General features: G+C 60.0%; 2 protein-coding genes across 2 annotated transcripts; both read right to left on the reverse strand.

The window, feature by feature from the left end:
* Positions 1-5,512: 5,512 nt before the first annotated feature.
* LMJF_17_0480 (hypothetical protein) lies at positions 5,513-7,126 on the reverse strand (the record flags this gene model as incomplete). Its single annotated transcript, XM_001682250.1, has 1 exon — positions 5,513-7,126. The coding sequence occupies one exon, from the start codon at positions 7,124-7,126 to the stop codon at positions 5,513-5,515; it is 1,614 nt and encodes a 537-aa protein (XP_001682302.1).
* A 2,381-nt stretch (positions 7,127-9,507) lies between these two features.
* LMJF_17_0490 (putative protein kinase) lies at positions 9,508-12,228 on the reverse strand (the record flags this gene model as incomplete). Its single annotated transcript, XM_001682251.1, has 1 exon — positions 9,508-12,228. One exon carries the CDS (start codon positions 12,226-12,228, stop codon positions 9,508-9,510), a length of 2,721 nt encoding a protein of 906 aa, XP_001682303.1.
* Positions 12,229-12,695: the final 467 nt, after the last annotated feature.

Below are 12,695 nucleotides of genomic sequence, written 5' to 3' on the forward strand. Positions count from 1 at the left end.
GGCAGCACAAGCGTGCTCGCGGTCGCAGGTCGCCCAGACGCCGCGCCATCCACGACCTGACCGCCGGCATCAGTCGCCGTGCATCGCTCGGACCCCCGCGCGTCGTCGGTGCCTGGCCCTGTGGCCACCAGAGGAGCGGCTCGGCGCTTGGCTGGGGATAGGGCAGGGGCGGGCCGCCTGGTTTTCTCCCACAAAGAGAGAAAGAGAGAGAGAGGGGGGTGTGCGCCGGACCCTGTGAGGCCGCGCACTGAGGCGGTGTGGCCCCTTCCCTCCCCTGCTCACCTCACCTCACCATTTCACCACGTCGTCATGGGGGGAGGGTTCAGAGAAAGAAAAGCAGAGGAGCACTCCATGGGCAGCCACGCGTAAACCAGCGCCATCATACCAATGCACGATCACACACGCGCACCAACGAATAAGTGACTGCGCACATGTGTAGTCCACACAAAGGAGGGCAGCAGCAGGCGCGAAAGCCCCGTTCCATCTGCGTTGCCTGCGCTGTCCGCACGAACTCGTCGAATCCGGGCAGCGGGTGGACGGTGATTTAGGTGGTGGACGGAGCGGCGGTGCAAGTGACGATAAAGAGGGATAGGGTTATATGGCAGGGAAGCAAGGCACGTGGCAAGTTGAGGGTGTCGATGTAAAGGCGCAGGAGAGGGAGAGAGACGCAAGCATGCCGACGGAAGGACAGCTCCTACGCGACTCTTGCACTCTCACCCCTTCGATGCAGACGGTTTCACAGCCCCTCGCACTTACACGAATCCTTCACGCTCCTGCCGCGCTGTCGATGGCCACTGCCGTCTCTGAGGAGCAGCTGCAGTCTGTCACCACATCCCCGCCTTCAAAGTTAGTTTGTCCGTACGCACACGTGCATTCCGCTGCCTTCTCCCTTCTCTGTGTGCTCTTCGCCTCCGCTGCTATGCGGTGTGTGCGTGATGGGGCCTACTTGAACGCCACATGATGCCCCCCTGCTCACCAGCGTTGTCCCTCTCGCCTACTGGTTGGCTGGACAATGAAGAGAGCAAGCGTGCGAGGCGGGAAAAATACTGAAAGCGAGCATGAAGTGTAGGAGGAAGAGCGAAGGGGGGCATCGGCGGAAGTACTTGTGATAACGATGAGCGCACAAGTGCGTCATCGGATTCTTGAGATGTGCACTGATGCGTGGCGGTGGGAGAGAGCAGCGAAGAAGGGCGCACGTGCACGGCGGATGCGCGCAGGCGAGCACGCCAACCGAAGAAAAGCGCGTCTACTTTTTCCACGTCGCTGTGTCTCGTGTGATGAGCTCGGCAGGTGCCTTGAGCAGCACTGCTCACGCCCCATTCGTGTGTATGCATGCATCTGTGTGTATCTGTGTGTGTATGTATGTGTGTGTGTGTGTGTGTGTATGTATCTGTGTGTATGTGTGTATGTATGTATCTGTGTATCTGTGTGTGTATCTGTGTGTGTGTGTGTGTATGTGTGTGTGTGCGTGTGCGCGCAGATAGCTATGTGTTTTGCCTGGCCTGATGTTTCGCATAAACTCGAACGCGCCTACGCGGCAGTCATGCAGAAGCATGCGCAAGCGGAGTATACGAGATGGGGAGGAGAAGGAGGAGGAGGATGGTGGTGGTGATGATGGTGATAGTTCTCAGGATGACGGTGAGAGTGAGCGCAACGAGAGGAGACGTCCGACATCAGCTTGTATGTCTTCAAAGTACGTAGGCATGCCTCATTATGTGCGCGCCTTGTGAGCGGATGTGTGCAGTGCCCACCAGAGAAGCAACAAATTAAAAGAGAGAGAAGGAGTGAAGAAGAAATCGTTGGTGGGGTGATGTCGAGCTGAGGGACGTGTGTGTGCGCGTGTGGGAGGGGCGAGGAGGAAGAAGGGTTACGTGTGCGAGAGAGCTTCTCTTGCGGGTTGCACATCAAGGGCCGTGAGAGAGGGAGAGAGATCAAAGAGGTTCACACGCTTAACATAAGAAAGCACATCCTCGAACCTGCGTGTCTTCAGCATGCGGCCGCCGTCCTATCCTCTCCCTTCCTCCGCCCACGTCATCTTCACCGGCCGCCCGCTCACCAAAAACGTATATACAGCGCAGTCTCCCTCTTTCGCCTTCCTCTCTCACACATCACCTACCCGCTCCACGTCCACGTTGTCTTCACGGTCCCTTTCTCTCACGCACGCACCCCCCCCTAAAGGTGCACACGCATACAAGCGTGTGCGACCAGGGAGAGGCCACCGTCAATGACTGCGAGCCCCAACGCCCAAAACAACGCATGGCACGCACAAGGGTCACAGAAGCAAGGAGGCACACATGTCCTCGCACACGAGCAACGAGCATGTGCCGGTCATCGCTGACGTTGGCCCCCCCCCTCAGCATCGGTAGCATCTTTCTTTCGTTGTTATTGTTTGGTGTTGAACGTTGGAAGATAAGAAATCAATGAAGTGAGGAAGTGAGGGAGGGAGGGAGGGAGCGTGCACGCGGCAGTAGAGATGAAGCATAAGCCTGATGAGCAGACGGGCGGGGAGACAGAAAGCTGCTCCTCACAGGCACAGGCACAGACACAGAGAAAGGACGGAAGTGGCACAAAGCAAACAACAGCATGAACGAAAAGATAGAGAGAGAGAGAGGTGGGGGTGTGGGGGTGTGGGGGTGCGAGAGGGCGAGCGAGCAAGGCACCTTTGGGTGCACGTGCACACACACACACGCAGAGACCCACAAACAAGCCACGTCCGTCTCAAACTCACTCACACAGAGACACACAGACAGACATCGGCAGCAGCAGGAAGCAAAGACCACATGGACGATGGAAGGAGAGCGACTGTGTACAGTTCGACAGAAAACAATTTTTTTGAGTGCTCCGGGAGCGGCAACGGAGGAGGGAAGCGGGGCTCGCCGCTCCGCGAGACAGAAAGCGAAAGCAGCAATGCACTTCCCCATCGAGTGGGTGGGGACACGCGCGTGTGTGCGCGGACGACGCCAAAGACCTGCTGAAGAACGCGTCTGTGTGCATCCTTCGCATTGGGGAGAGGGGGCATGGGGAGGGGTCGAACGAGTCGGAGGAGAAGGCAGGCGGTGGGCAGGCGGTGGCGATTTTGCGTATAGGCGGCACACACACACACACACGCACACACACAGACTCAGACAGACAGACACGCACGCATTCGCTGACGGACACTTCGGAACGAAAGCAGGCAAGCGAAAACAAAATAACAGCGCTGCGACAGCGCTCCCTTGGTCTGTGCTTTGTGCTGGACGACACCACCACTCATCTCCCCTCCACACACACACACACACGTCGGCTCTCTCCGGTGAAGCTCGAGTTTGTGAGTGTGAGTGTATGTATGTGGGGGGGGGGAGATGAGTGGTGGGGCAAACCAACAAAGGCTCGAGCACGGCGAACGATCAGTGGAAAAGGAAAGCGAATGCTCATGGAAAATGACTCGCAGCGCACGCACGCCTCGGCGGCGACAACAACACCACAAAGAAAAGAGGGGGGTAGTCTACAAAGCAATACGCAGCGCAGGAGCGAACACCCCACAATGGGAAAAAGAGAGAGAGAGAGAGAGAAAGAGAGGAAGACAAGCAGCTGAGAGGCCAGGTGAGGGAAGTCACCGGTGCAGGCGGAAGGCGACGGCCGAGGGGGAGGGGGAGGGGAGAGGGGCGGCGACGGGAGCGAGAGAGAAAAGAGCGGGAGTTCGCATCACAAACGTTACAGACAAAACCGCGAAAGAAGGCGAAATGAAAAGAACGAGCGAGCGCGAGAGATTACACGCCTGCGTCTGCGTCTGTGTGTGTGTGTGTGGGGGGGGGGGGGGGCATCTGGCGAGCGTGTCAACGACGTACGCGCACATGCCACAAACGCGCATGCGATAATGAACACACACATAATAATAGCAGCAGGAGCAGCAGCACAACGCATTAGCAGCCGTCAAAAGCTAAGAAAATGAGCGAGCGAACACGACAAGGGCGCATGACGGAGCCGCTCCCTCCCACGCAATGCGCTCATTCTGCCCCCCACCCCACCCTCTCTCTCTCGTTTTCTCCCCACTACCTCGTTGATCTCCCTCACTCTCTCGCTCTGCTCCGCTCATGCAGCGTCCCGCATTCGTTGTCTTCTGTTTTTGTTTTGCCACGGCATTCTCTCCGGCCCCCTCATCGTCCCTCACGCATACCGCCTCGTCGTCGTCGGCACGTTCGATCCTTCATAGCTTCGGCCAAGGGCAAAATTTTGCGGGGAGGGCGGGGCATCGCGGTGGCTGCCCAAACGTGTGGCAGAGCATCCGGTTGTCTCTCTCTCCGCGCGCGCCGACCAAGGCTGTTACCTGCCCCCTCGCTCTGCTCCGTCTTACATTACTCCCAAGCGCACAGAGTCGCCGCCTGTCGCCCCCCCCCCTCGTTGATGTCCGTGTCAGCGCCCCTCTGCGGCCTCTCCTCCGCATACGCTCCACTGTTTTCGCCTTCTCTGTGCCCCTTTCTCTCAACCTGTGACACCCACCCACCCCATCGCTCGCGCAGGGAAGCCCCACGCCTCACCGACCGCAGTGTGCAGCTCTTGGTTGCTTGCTTGGTTTTCTCTTCTTTGTGCAGTTCACGCGATGAGGGGGACAACTCTTCCTCCGGCCGCCGCCATCGTAGTCCACGTCGCTCGCGTTCTTCTCCCCGCCCCGCTGCCTTCGTTGCCATGGGGCAGGAAGCGGCGACGGTGGCGGCGATGAAGGACACGACAGCACACGATAACAAGGGAAGGAGCGGCGGAGATGAGGTACGAATGATGTGGCGGGGTTTGGTGTGGTTTGTCGTGAGAGACGGAAAGGGAGTGAGCGAGGCACACAGCACGCTGCGGGCATCCACAGCATGCACAGCAGCGAACATACTAAAGCAGAGGAAGACGCACCACGGAGAGAAGCCGCACGAAACTCTTTAGAAATCCAATGCGGCCCTGTTACTCCAGCCTCCCACCACCACCCCACACACACACACACCGCATTGCCTTGATAGGGTTGCTGCGCGATGTCGTGCGAGATGAGCGAGAGACACTGCGAGGAATGTGGCATAGGCGTCTCTGCCGCTATCTCGGTGCGTGGGCCCGTGCTCACGTATATACACGTCTCCTCTCTCTCTCTCACACACACACACACACTGGCACGGGCCTTTGCACTTCGCCAGATGCGGACGACGCCATGACGAAGAGAACGAGGGGTCTTCCCAGGCGTGGCATATTCGGAGGCGGAGCTTCCTTGAGGGCAGCCTCATGCGTGAGTGGCATGCGGCAGGAGGAGGGAGGGGGAGGGGGAGGGCAGAGACAACCAAAAAGGAAACCGGCACAAATCAAAGTACATCAGGAGCGGAAAAAGAGTTGCCCGCAAGGCGTTCACGCCCCTTACACCGGATGGCGCAGTGCCGGGGCGGCTTCTGATGTGGTGAAGAGAGCAAAGGAGGGGTGCGTGTGTGTGCGTGTATATATATAGATAGATAGATAGATGTGTTTAGACGTGCATGTACGCATCGGCGTGTGTGCCTGCCACGCCCTAGTGCTCCTCTTCCACCTCGAAGGTGCAGCTGCCGCGCATGAAGGTAACGACAGGCCCGATCAGCGCCACGCGCTCTGCTTTTCGCCCAATGACGATACCTGTCACAGAGCCGCCGCGCTTGCTGGCTTGGTAGAAGTGCATGTGGTCGCCAACCTTGAAGCAGCCCTTCTGCAGAAAGCGCAGCCAGTACGGCAAGATGGCGGTGTGCAGCGAGCCCGTCACCGGGTCCTCATCCACGCCCATCCACGGCGCGAAGAAGCGCGAGACAACGTGGGCGTTGGCGGCCGGCCCTACCATAATGTGGCCCTCGTTCTGAGCCGTCACACCGAGGCCCTTGATGGGGCCCATCACAGCCGACTGCTCCTTGAGGGCGTCCATGAAGTCGGTCGAGCTAAAGGCACGGCGAAGCGCCTCCCAGTCGGGCCGACACTCCAGCACGTTGTGCGGCGTGGACAGACGCGCCACGTAGTAGCCAGTCAACTTGGAGTAAGCAATGTCTTCAATGCACTCGGCGCCGTACGCCAGCCCGAGCGCCGCCGCCACATCTCTGAAGAGCACCTGCGGCACCTGTTTCTTGATCGACAGCGCCTCCGTCATGGGAAAGTGCACCTCGTACGTGTCGGGCGAGCAGGTGTAGCTCTGCAGCATGAAGCTACTGGCTCTGGCGATGGAGTCGGACTTGCGGCGCACGCTGATGATACCGGACTCCGTCACAAAGCAGATGACATCGGTCTGCGAAGGCACAAAGAACTCCATTGGGATATGCGACACGAGGTGGCGTGTGCTTTCCGACTGGACGAGCCGCGAGATCTCGAAGATGGCGTGCGCCGCCGCGAAGGTGGCGTGGCCGCACAGAGGCACCTCCTTTATCGGCGTGAACCAGCGCAGGCCAAACCACTGCGTATGCATGCGGCGCGGACGGCGGCCCGTCTCGCTGCTGGTCATCATGGAGTTGGAGGCGCGGGTGTAGAGGAAGCTCAAACCGGAGTTCGCCATGGAGAAGCTGGAGCTAGGCAACAGACCAGGCGAGAGCGGCCATGCCATGTTGCCCAGATGCTTCGCCGAGTGCGTCGGGCTTTGGCTGCTTTCTATAGTGTGCATTGCCGATACCTGCTGCCGATCCGGAGCCGGAAGCCCCGATGCCTCTTCGTCTTCCGTAACAGCGGCGCTCATGCGGCGGCGCTCCTCGTTGTCGTGCTTCACCTTCTCCTCGTACTCGTTTTCGAACTCTTTACACTTGTGCATGATCTGCTCATGAATAGTGCGGATGCGCGAGGCGGGCAGGCGGTAGACGAAGGCGGTCTCTGATAAGTTCATCTCCTTCGCCACCTGCTGGAACGCGCGGCCCATCTTGATGTTGCGCTCTACCGAGTACTTCTCGGCCGCCGCCTGGCGGTCCTTTTCCGTCATCTTTCTCTCCGGCGACTCCGGCTCACCGCGGCCCAAGCTGGCCTCGAGGCTGCTTACGGCAGACCACTCCATACAGTACACGGAGGTCGGCACAAGGCAGACAGCGGCCGGGTTGCCTTTGAAGCGGTCCGTCGCGAAGGCGTCGCACACCATCATCGGTGTGGACACGGCAACGCCACGCGGCTCCATTTTTGGCCGCATTCGCGGAGGATGTTGTCGCTGCCACAGCGGGCAATCGTTCGTGTGCGAGGAGATCGAAAAGGCGCGCGCGCGCGCGAGAGAGAGAGAGAGGGGGGAGGAAAGGGGGTGTGGGGGCTATCGCGCGTCACCAAGGCGGGGGAGAGACCCACGCACACGCAAGCGCACGGAGAAGCAGCAGTGCAAATCGACGGTCCTGAAAAGGGGGGCCAGAGGGAGAGAAAAAAGGAAACCAGGCAAGTGCGTGTCGATGACCGGTGTCGCCGCCCCCCCCGCCACCACCACCACCACCCTTATCCCTCCGGTCTTCTCTTAGTGATGTTAATGATAGTGATGCCTACGCAGCCAAGCCCGAGAGAGGCCCAAGATATAGGGGATAGGGCAGAGATGGATGCAGAGAGAGAGAGAGACACGGCACGACGCGACACACACACGCACACACAAGGGACAAGGCACAAAATGGAGGAAGGGGGTATCGTGTGCGTGCGTGAACGCGTGAGGGCAAGCAAGCAAGCGGAGGGAGAGGAGGAGCGGGGTCCAGAAAATGAGCCAAGAGAGCAGAAAATGCCGCGACGGGGTGCAGGCGACGGAGACGTCGTGGGGGGAGCGAGAGGGAGCGGGGGAGGCGCCTCTTGTTGCTGGTTGCGACTCTCGAGAGACAAACAAACAAACAAAAAAAAAGGGATGGGCGAAGGAAAGCAGTAAAGGCGAAAAGAGTAGCGAATTTGTTTCTGCAGTGATGGTCGCCCCATAAACACACATACACACACACATATATATATATATATGTATGCATGTGTATGTGTGTAAACATCCAGTGAAGGTGTGCAGTTGGTGGTATGCGTGTGCGACGGTGTGGTGCGAGTCGCAGAGCAGCGCCGATGGAGAAGAGCGGGGCCAGAAGAAGATGCACGGGAGAGAAGAAAGAGGATGAAGTCACACGCGGGGGAGGGGAGGGTGGCGACAGGGAGCAACCAAGAGACAGAGTGAGATGCACACATGTCGTGGGCAGCTCCTTGCAGCCACATTGGTTGTCCATTCTCGTCGCTGCCCGTCCGTCCGTGAACTGGACAATGAGGATACGAATGCTGACAGTCATCCAGCAGCAGCGGCGGTAGCCGAGAGGTGGCCATGCACGAAGTGCACCGATGAAGTACGCTTCCACGGCACCAGGGGGAGGGGAGGGGGATGGCTGGAAGGCAAGAGGAAGACGTGCATGTGAGTGCCACGCATTCGCTTTCTCTTCATAGCGCGCTTCGTTGCTCGAAGGTGCCTCAATACGCACGAATACGTCGTGTCACTCGCCTCCCCTCTCTCACACACAAGGTGAGGAGGGAGGGGGAGTTGGAGATGAGAAAAGGAACAGACCCGGGTGCCTGTGTCAACGGCGGTATATGTGCATCTCGTGTCCTCGGAAGAGAAAGGGGGGTTGGCTAGTTCCCTCTCCTTCGCGAGCCATTCGCCACCACCTCCCATCCATCGTTTTGTCGCCTCCCCCTCCCTCTCTCGCCGCATCGGCATCATCAGACCCCCCGATCGACACAACGCAAGAGGGCTGCATCGACACCGCACGTCGGCGGTAATGAGAGAGAGGGAGGGGGAGAGGGAAGGGAGGGGAGGGAGGGGAGGGAGGGAAGGGCGATGCACACGAAGAGAGCACGCACATGGCGACACGTTGCATAGAAACAAACAGAAAAGGTTCGTCAAAGCATGGGACTGGTGGCCGCATCAATAAGGATGCGAAAACATGCGAAGAGAGTGAGAGAGAGAGAGAGCGAAAGAAGACGCGAGCACATGCGAGAAGGCGTCCAGGTGGCTGCGTGTATGCATGCGTGTGTGTGTGTGTGTGTGTGTGTGTGTGTGTGTGTGTGTGTGTGTGCGTGTGTGTGCGTGTGTGTGCGTGTCTTCGTGTTATCGATCAAGGTAAGTGCGGTGGTACTGTACATGTGTTTGTCCCTCCTCTCTCCTTCATCACATGAGTCCCACATTTCTCCTCACAACTTTGGGAGAGGGAGTGTGCGGTGAAACAGCACAGTGCTGCTGTGTGAGTCGCCGCGGCGGAAAGACGCGCAAGCGGAGCCGGGAGACCGGAAGGGGTGAGCGCAGTAGAAAACGATGCAACCATTGTGCTGCAAGGGACGCGCTTCCCGCGTGCAGGTGCACCCACACAGAGAACAAGAGCGAAAGAAGAAGAGGGAGGGGCTAGCGGCGGTGCTACCGCGAGCACACGAAGAAATAATCAGAACAAAGAAGCTGGGCGTTCGGCTCCACACTCCTCCTGCCGATCCACCAGACCACGGAGGCAGGTGGAAGGAGAGGCGCGCATATCCGATCACACAATCAAACTGACAAGCACGTCGCACCCCCTCGCACCTCTTTCTCCGTCACTCCGCCGGCGACTCCTTCTGCGATAGCGGTGACGGCGGCACCTCCTCGAGCGCCTTGTCGGGGCACGTCAGCCACTCATGCGCCAGAAGCTCCACCGCGGTGGCCCGCCGCTTGGCGTCCCGCTGGAAGCATCGCTCGAAGAAGTCGAGAAGAATCGCTGGGCACTTCTTTGGTACCCCAGTCGGCATCCCCTTCTCCTTACTAACGCGGAACATAATTTGAAAGATGTTCTTGCCGGTGATATCCCACGGCTCTCGACCGAGCAGCTCCAGCACCAAGCAGCCTACAGACCAGATGTCCGCTGCGCCAGTGTAGCTGCCGTCCTCTCGCAGCACCTCAGGCGCCATGAAGAAGGGCGAGCCCACCACTGTCTGATGCATGGCGGCACGTGCTGCCGCCGCCTCCTGTGGGCTTGGTGCCGCCGCTGCCGGCGCTGCACCTGGAGGCAGTGTACCCGGCATGCCCTGCAGCGTCGCCGGCCCTAGCCGCTTGCTGCACCCAAAATCCGCGAGCTTCGCCTCGCCCATTGCCGATATGAGCACGTTGTCACTCTTGATGTCGCGGTGCACAACGTTCTGGGCGTGCAGGTAGGCCAACCCCTCCAGGACCTGCCGCGTGTATGAGCGCACGAGCGAGATGCTGAACGGCTCCTTGGCCTTTACGAACTTCCGCCGCAGGGAAGCGAGACTGCCGCCGTGGCATAGTTCGAGGAACACCTCCATCTGCTGGTTGCCTGTCGGCAGCACGCGCGTCTGGCACCCGTAGTAGGTGACAATATTCTTGTGCTTCAGCGAACTCATGAGATTGATCTCCGCCTTTACCGCCTTCACCGCCTCTGCGTCGTCGCCGTCGTCGAGGGACAGCTCCTGCACCTTAACCGCCAGCATCTTCCCATCTTGGGTGATGCCCTCGTACACCGTGCCGAAGGAGCCCTTGCCAAGCACGCTCATACGCCGCCAGTCTAGCGGCTCGGCCTCATCAAGCCGGAGCGTCTTGGCAAGGTTGCTGCTTAGTGTCTCGTTGAACTGCATCGACATGCTGTCCGCCGAGGCAGCCGCCCAATCGGAAGACTTGCCATGAACAGCGTTGAACTCGTTGTGACTCGAAGTGGCGCCGCCATCTCCGCCTCCGCTGCCAACGCTGCAGGTAGTGAACGTGAGCATATTTCGCGCGAGGGGAGAGCCTACCGCCCCTGGCGAGACATGGCCGCTTGGAAGCTGATCCGTTTGAAGCCTCCACTTGCTCGAAGGCGACCCGAGTGAAAGCTGCGGCGGCGGCGGCGGCGGCGGATGGGCACCGCTGCCACCGCTATTCAAAATGCCCTGCGTGTAGAGCAGGCTATGATTCATCTGCTGCTCAAACTCTCGGCGGTGCTCGGTGTAGTAGGCGTTCGAATAGCGCACATAAAGCCGCAGCACGCTGACGCTGCTCTTGCCGTCATCTTCCACCAGGCTGCCAGCACTGATAGACGACGCGATCGTCGCGTCCAGTCGAGGGGATAAGGAGAAAGATTTGGCGGCATAGAAGGAGGACGTGTGGTTCTGGCTTGCGCTGAAGCTCATGGCGCGCTCGCTGGCATGGCCACTGATGCTGAGCCCATCACCCGCCGCGGGAATCCCACAGCTACCCGTGCTTTGGTTCGCGCCGTGCAGGTGGGGGAACAGCCCCAGGGACGGCGGCGGAGGAGAGGCGTGCGTGTCTGGGGAGCCCACGAGACTATCCCTGCCTACCACCCCCATGGCCTCCGTTAAGGCGTCAAGCAGCTGTTCAAAGTCCTCCTCCGTATCGATGTCGACGCGGTCGCCATACTGGTCAATGCAGTACATGTCGAAGTCGGTCGCCTTCCGGAAGCCGAAGCGCGTCATCACCTCCTTGACATAGCGGCGGAAGCAGTGACGGGAGCGATCGGCAAAGATGACCTTTACGTTCACGTCCCCCTCTCTCGACACCTTCGTGCGAATCGGCTGCGCTGCCGGCCCGGACCCACCGCGCCACTGCGCAGCGCTTGAAGCCGATGACGGCACGGCCGTGTTCGTCGCGGCCTTGAGAGAGCTCTGCGTCGACTTCTTGCCACTTCGCTTCGTCCTCCGCGACCTCCTGCTGCCGATCTCTACCGGCGCCGTCGAAGAGCCCGAGGAGGAAGATGAGGCTGACGTCGAAGCATCGTCTTCGTCTTCCTCGTCATCAGCGGTGCTGTCGCCGGTGTCTACGTCGTCGTCCTCCTCCTGGTCGGACGTGGCGCCGTCGTAGTAGCCACCTTCTTCGCCCTCGTCGTCTTCCTCATCGCTATCTTCTTCTTCGCCCTCCTCGTCTCCGCTCGAGGTCTCATCGCCCCCTTCATCACTTCCCTGGCTCCCAACGCGTCCGGCAGTAGCCTTGCTGGGTGAGCTGCTTGCCTTCCCCCCCTTCGCCACCACCGCGCCGTCTCCGGCTTCGTTTCGGCGCTCCGCAGTGATGCTATGCGGGGGGCCCGTCGGCGCTCGGCACTGTGCCCGCCGGTCCCAGATGGCACCGCCGTCACTGATGCTGACGCCGGTGACGACTCCACTATTCGACTTCCGCTCCGGCGAAGGTATCTCGACCAGCTTGGTCGAGAGGGGAGATATGGCTAAGGACTGCGACGACGCGCTACCTACAGGCGTCCTGATGTGGTTCGCAGGGGCGGGTGGGGGTGAGCGCTGTGAGTCTGTGTTGATCCGCGTCTTGTGCAGCGGCATCCAGGACGGCGAGCACAGAGGCGGAAGCTCGTCTGTGACCGCAGCTGTGAGGCTGCCGCCGCGATTCCCACGGAGGGAGGCAATAGGAGCAGCGAGAGCGACAGCTGGGGTGGTGGCTGACTTCAAGAATGGCGTACTCTCTTCAGGCCTCCCGCCGCCATCGCTGCAGCGACCCTTGACAGCCACGACGGCGACATCCTTGTCATTGTGCACAACAGGGAGGAGAAGCCCGACACTGCCGCGTTTGCCGCTCCGCTTCGTGGTGGGCGCGGTGCGGCTGCCACGGCCTGCAGAAACGCTTTTGCCGGACGCTGCCCCAGCCGTACACAATACTGACTTGCTCTTTGCTGTCAGTGCTGAGGAAGAGGCACCAGCGGAGCGCGTGCCCCGTGGACTGGAAGCAGGGAGTAAGGGGGCCGTCGCGGTCGAGCATGCGGTGGCGACGCTTGAGGTGCGACGCTTCGCAC

The sequence above is a fragment of the Leishmania major genome, chromosome 17 (assembly GCF_000002725.2).
Source record: "Leishmania major strain Friedlin complete genome, chromosome 17".
Lineage (NCBI taxonomy): Eukaryota > Euglenozoa > Kinetoplastea > Trypanosomatida > Trypanosomatidae > Leishmania > Leishmania major.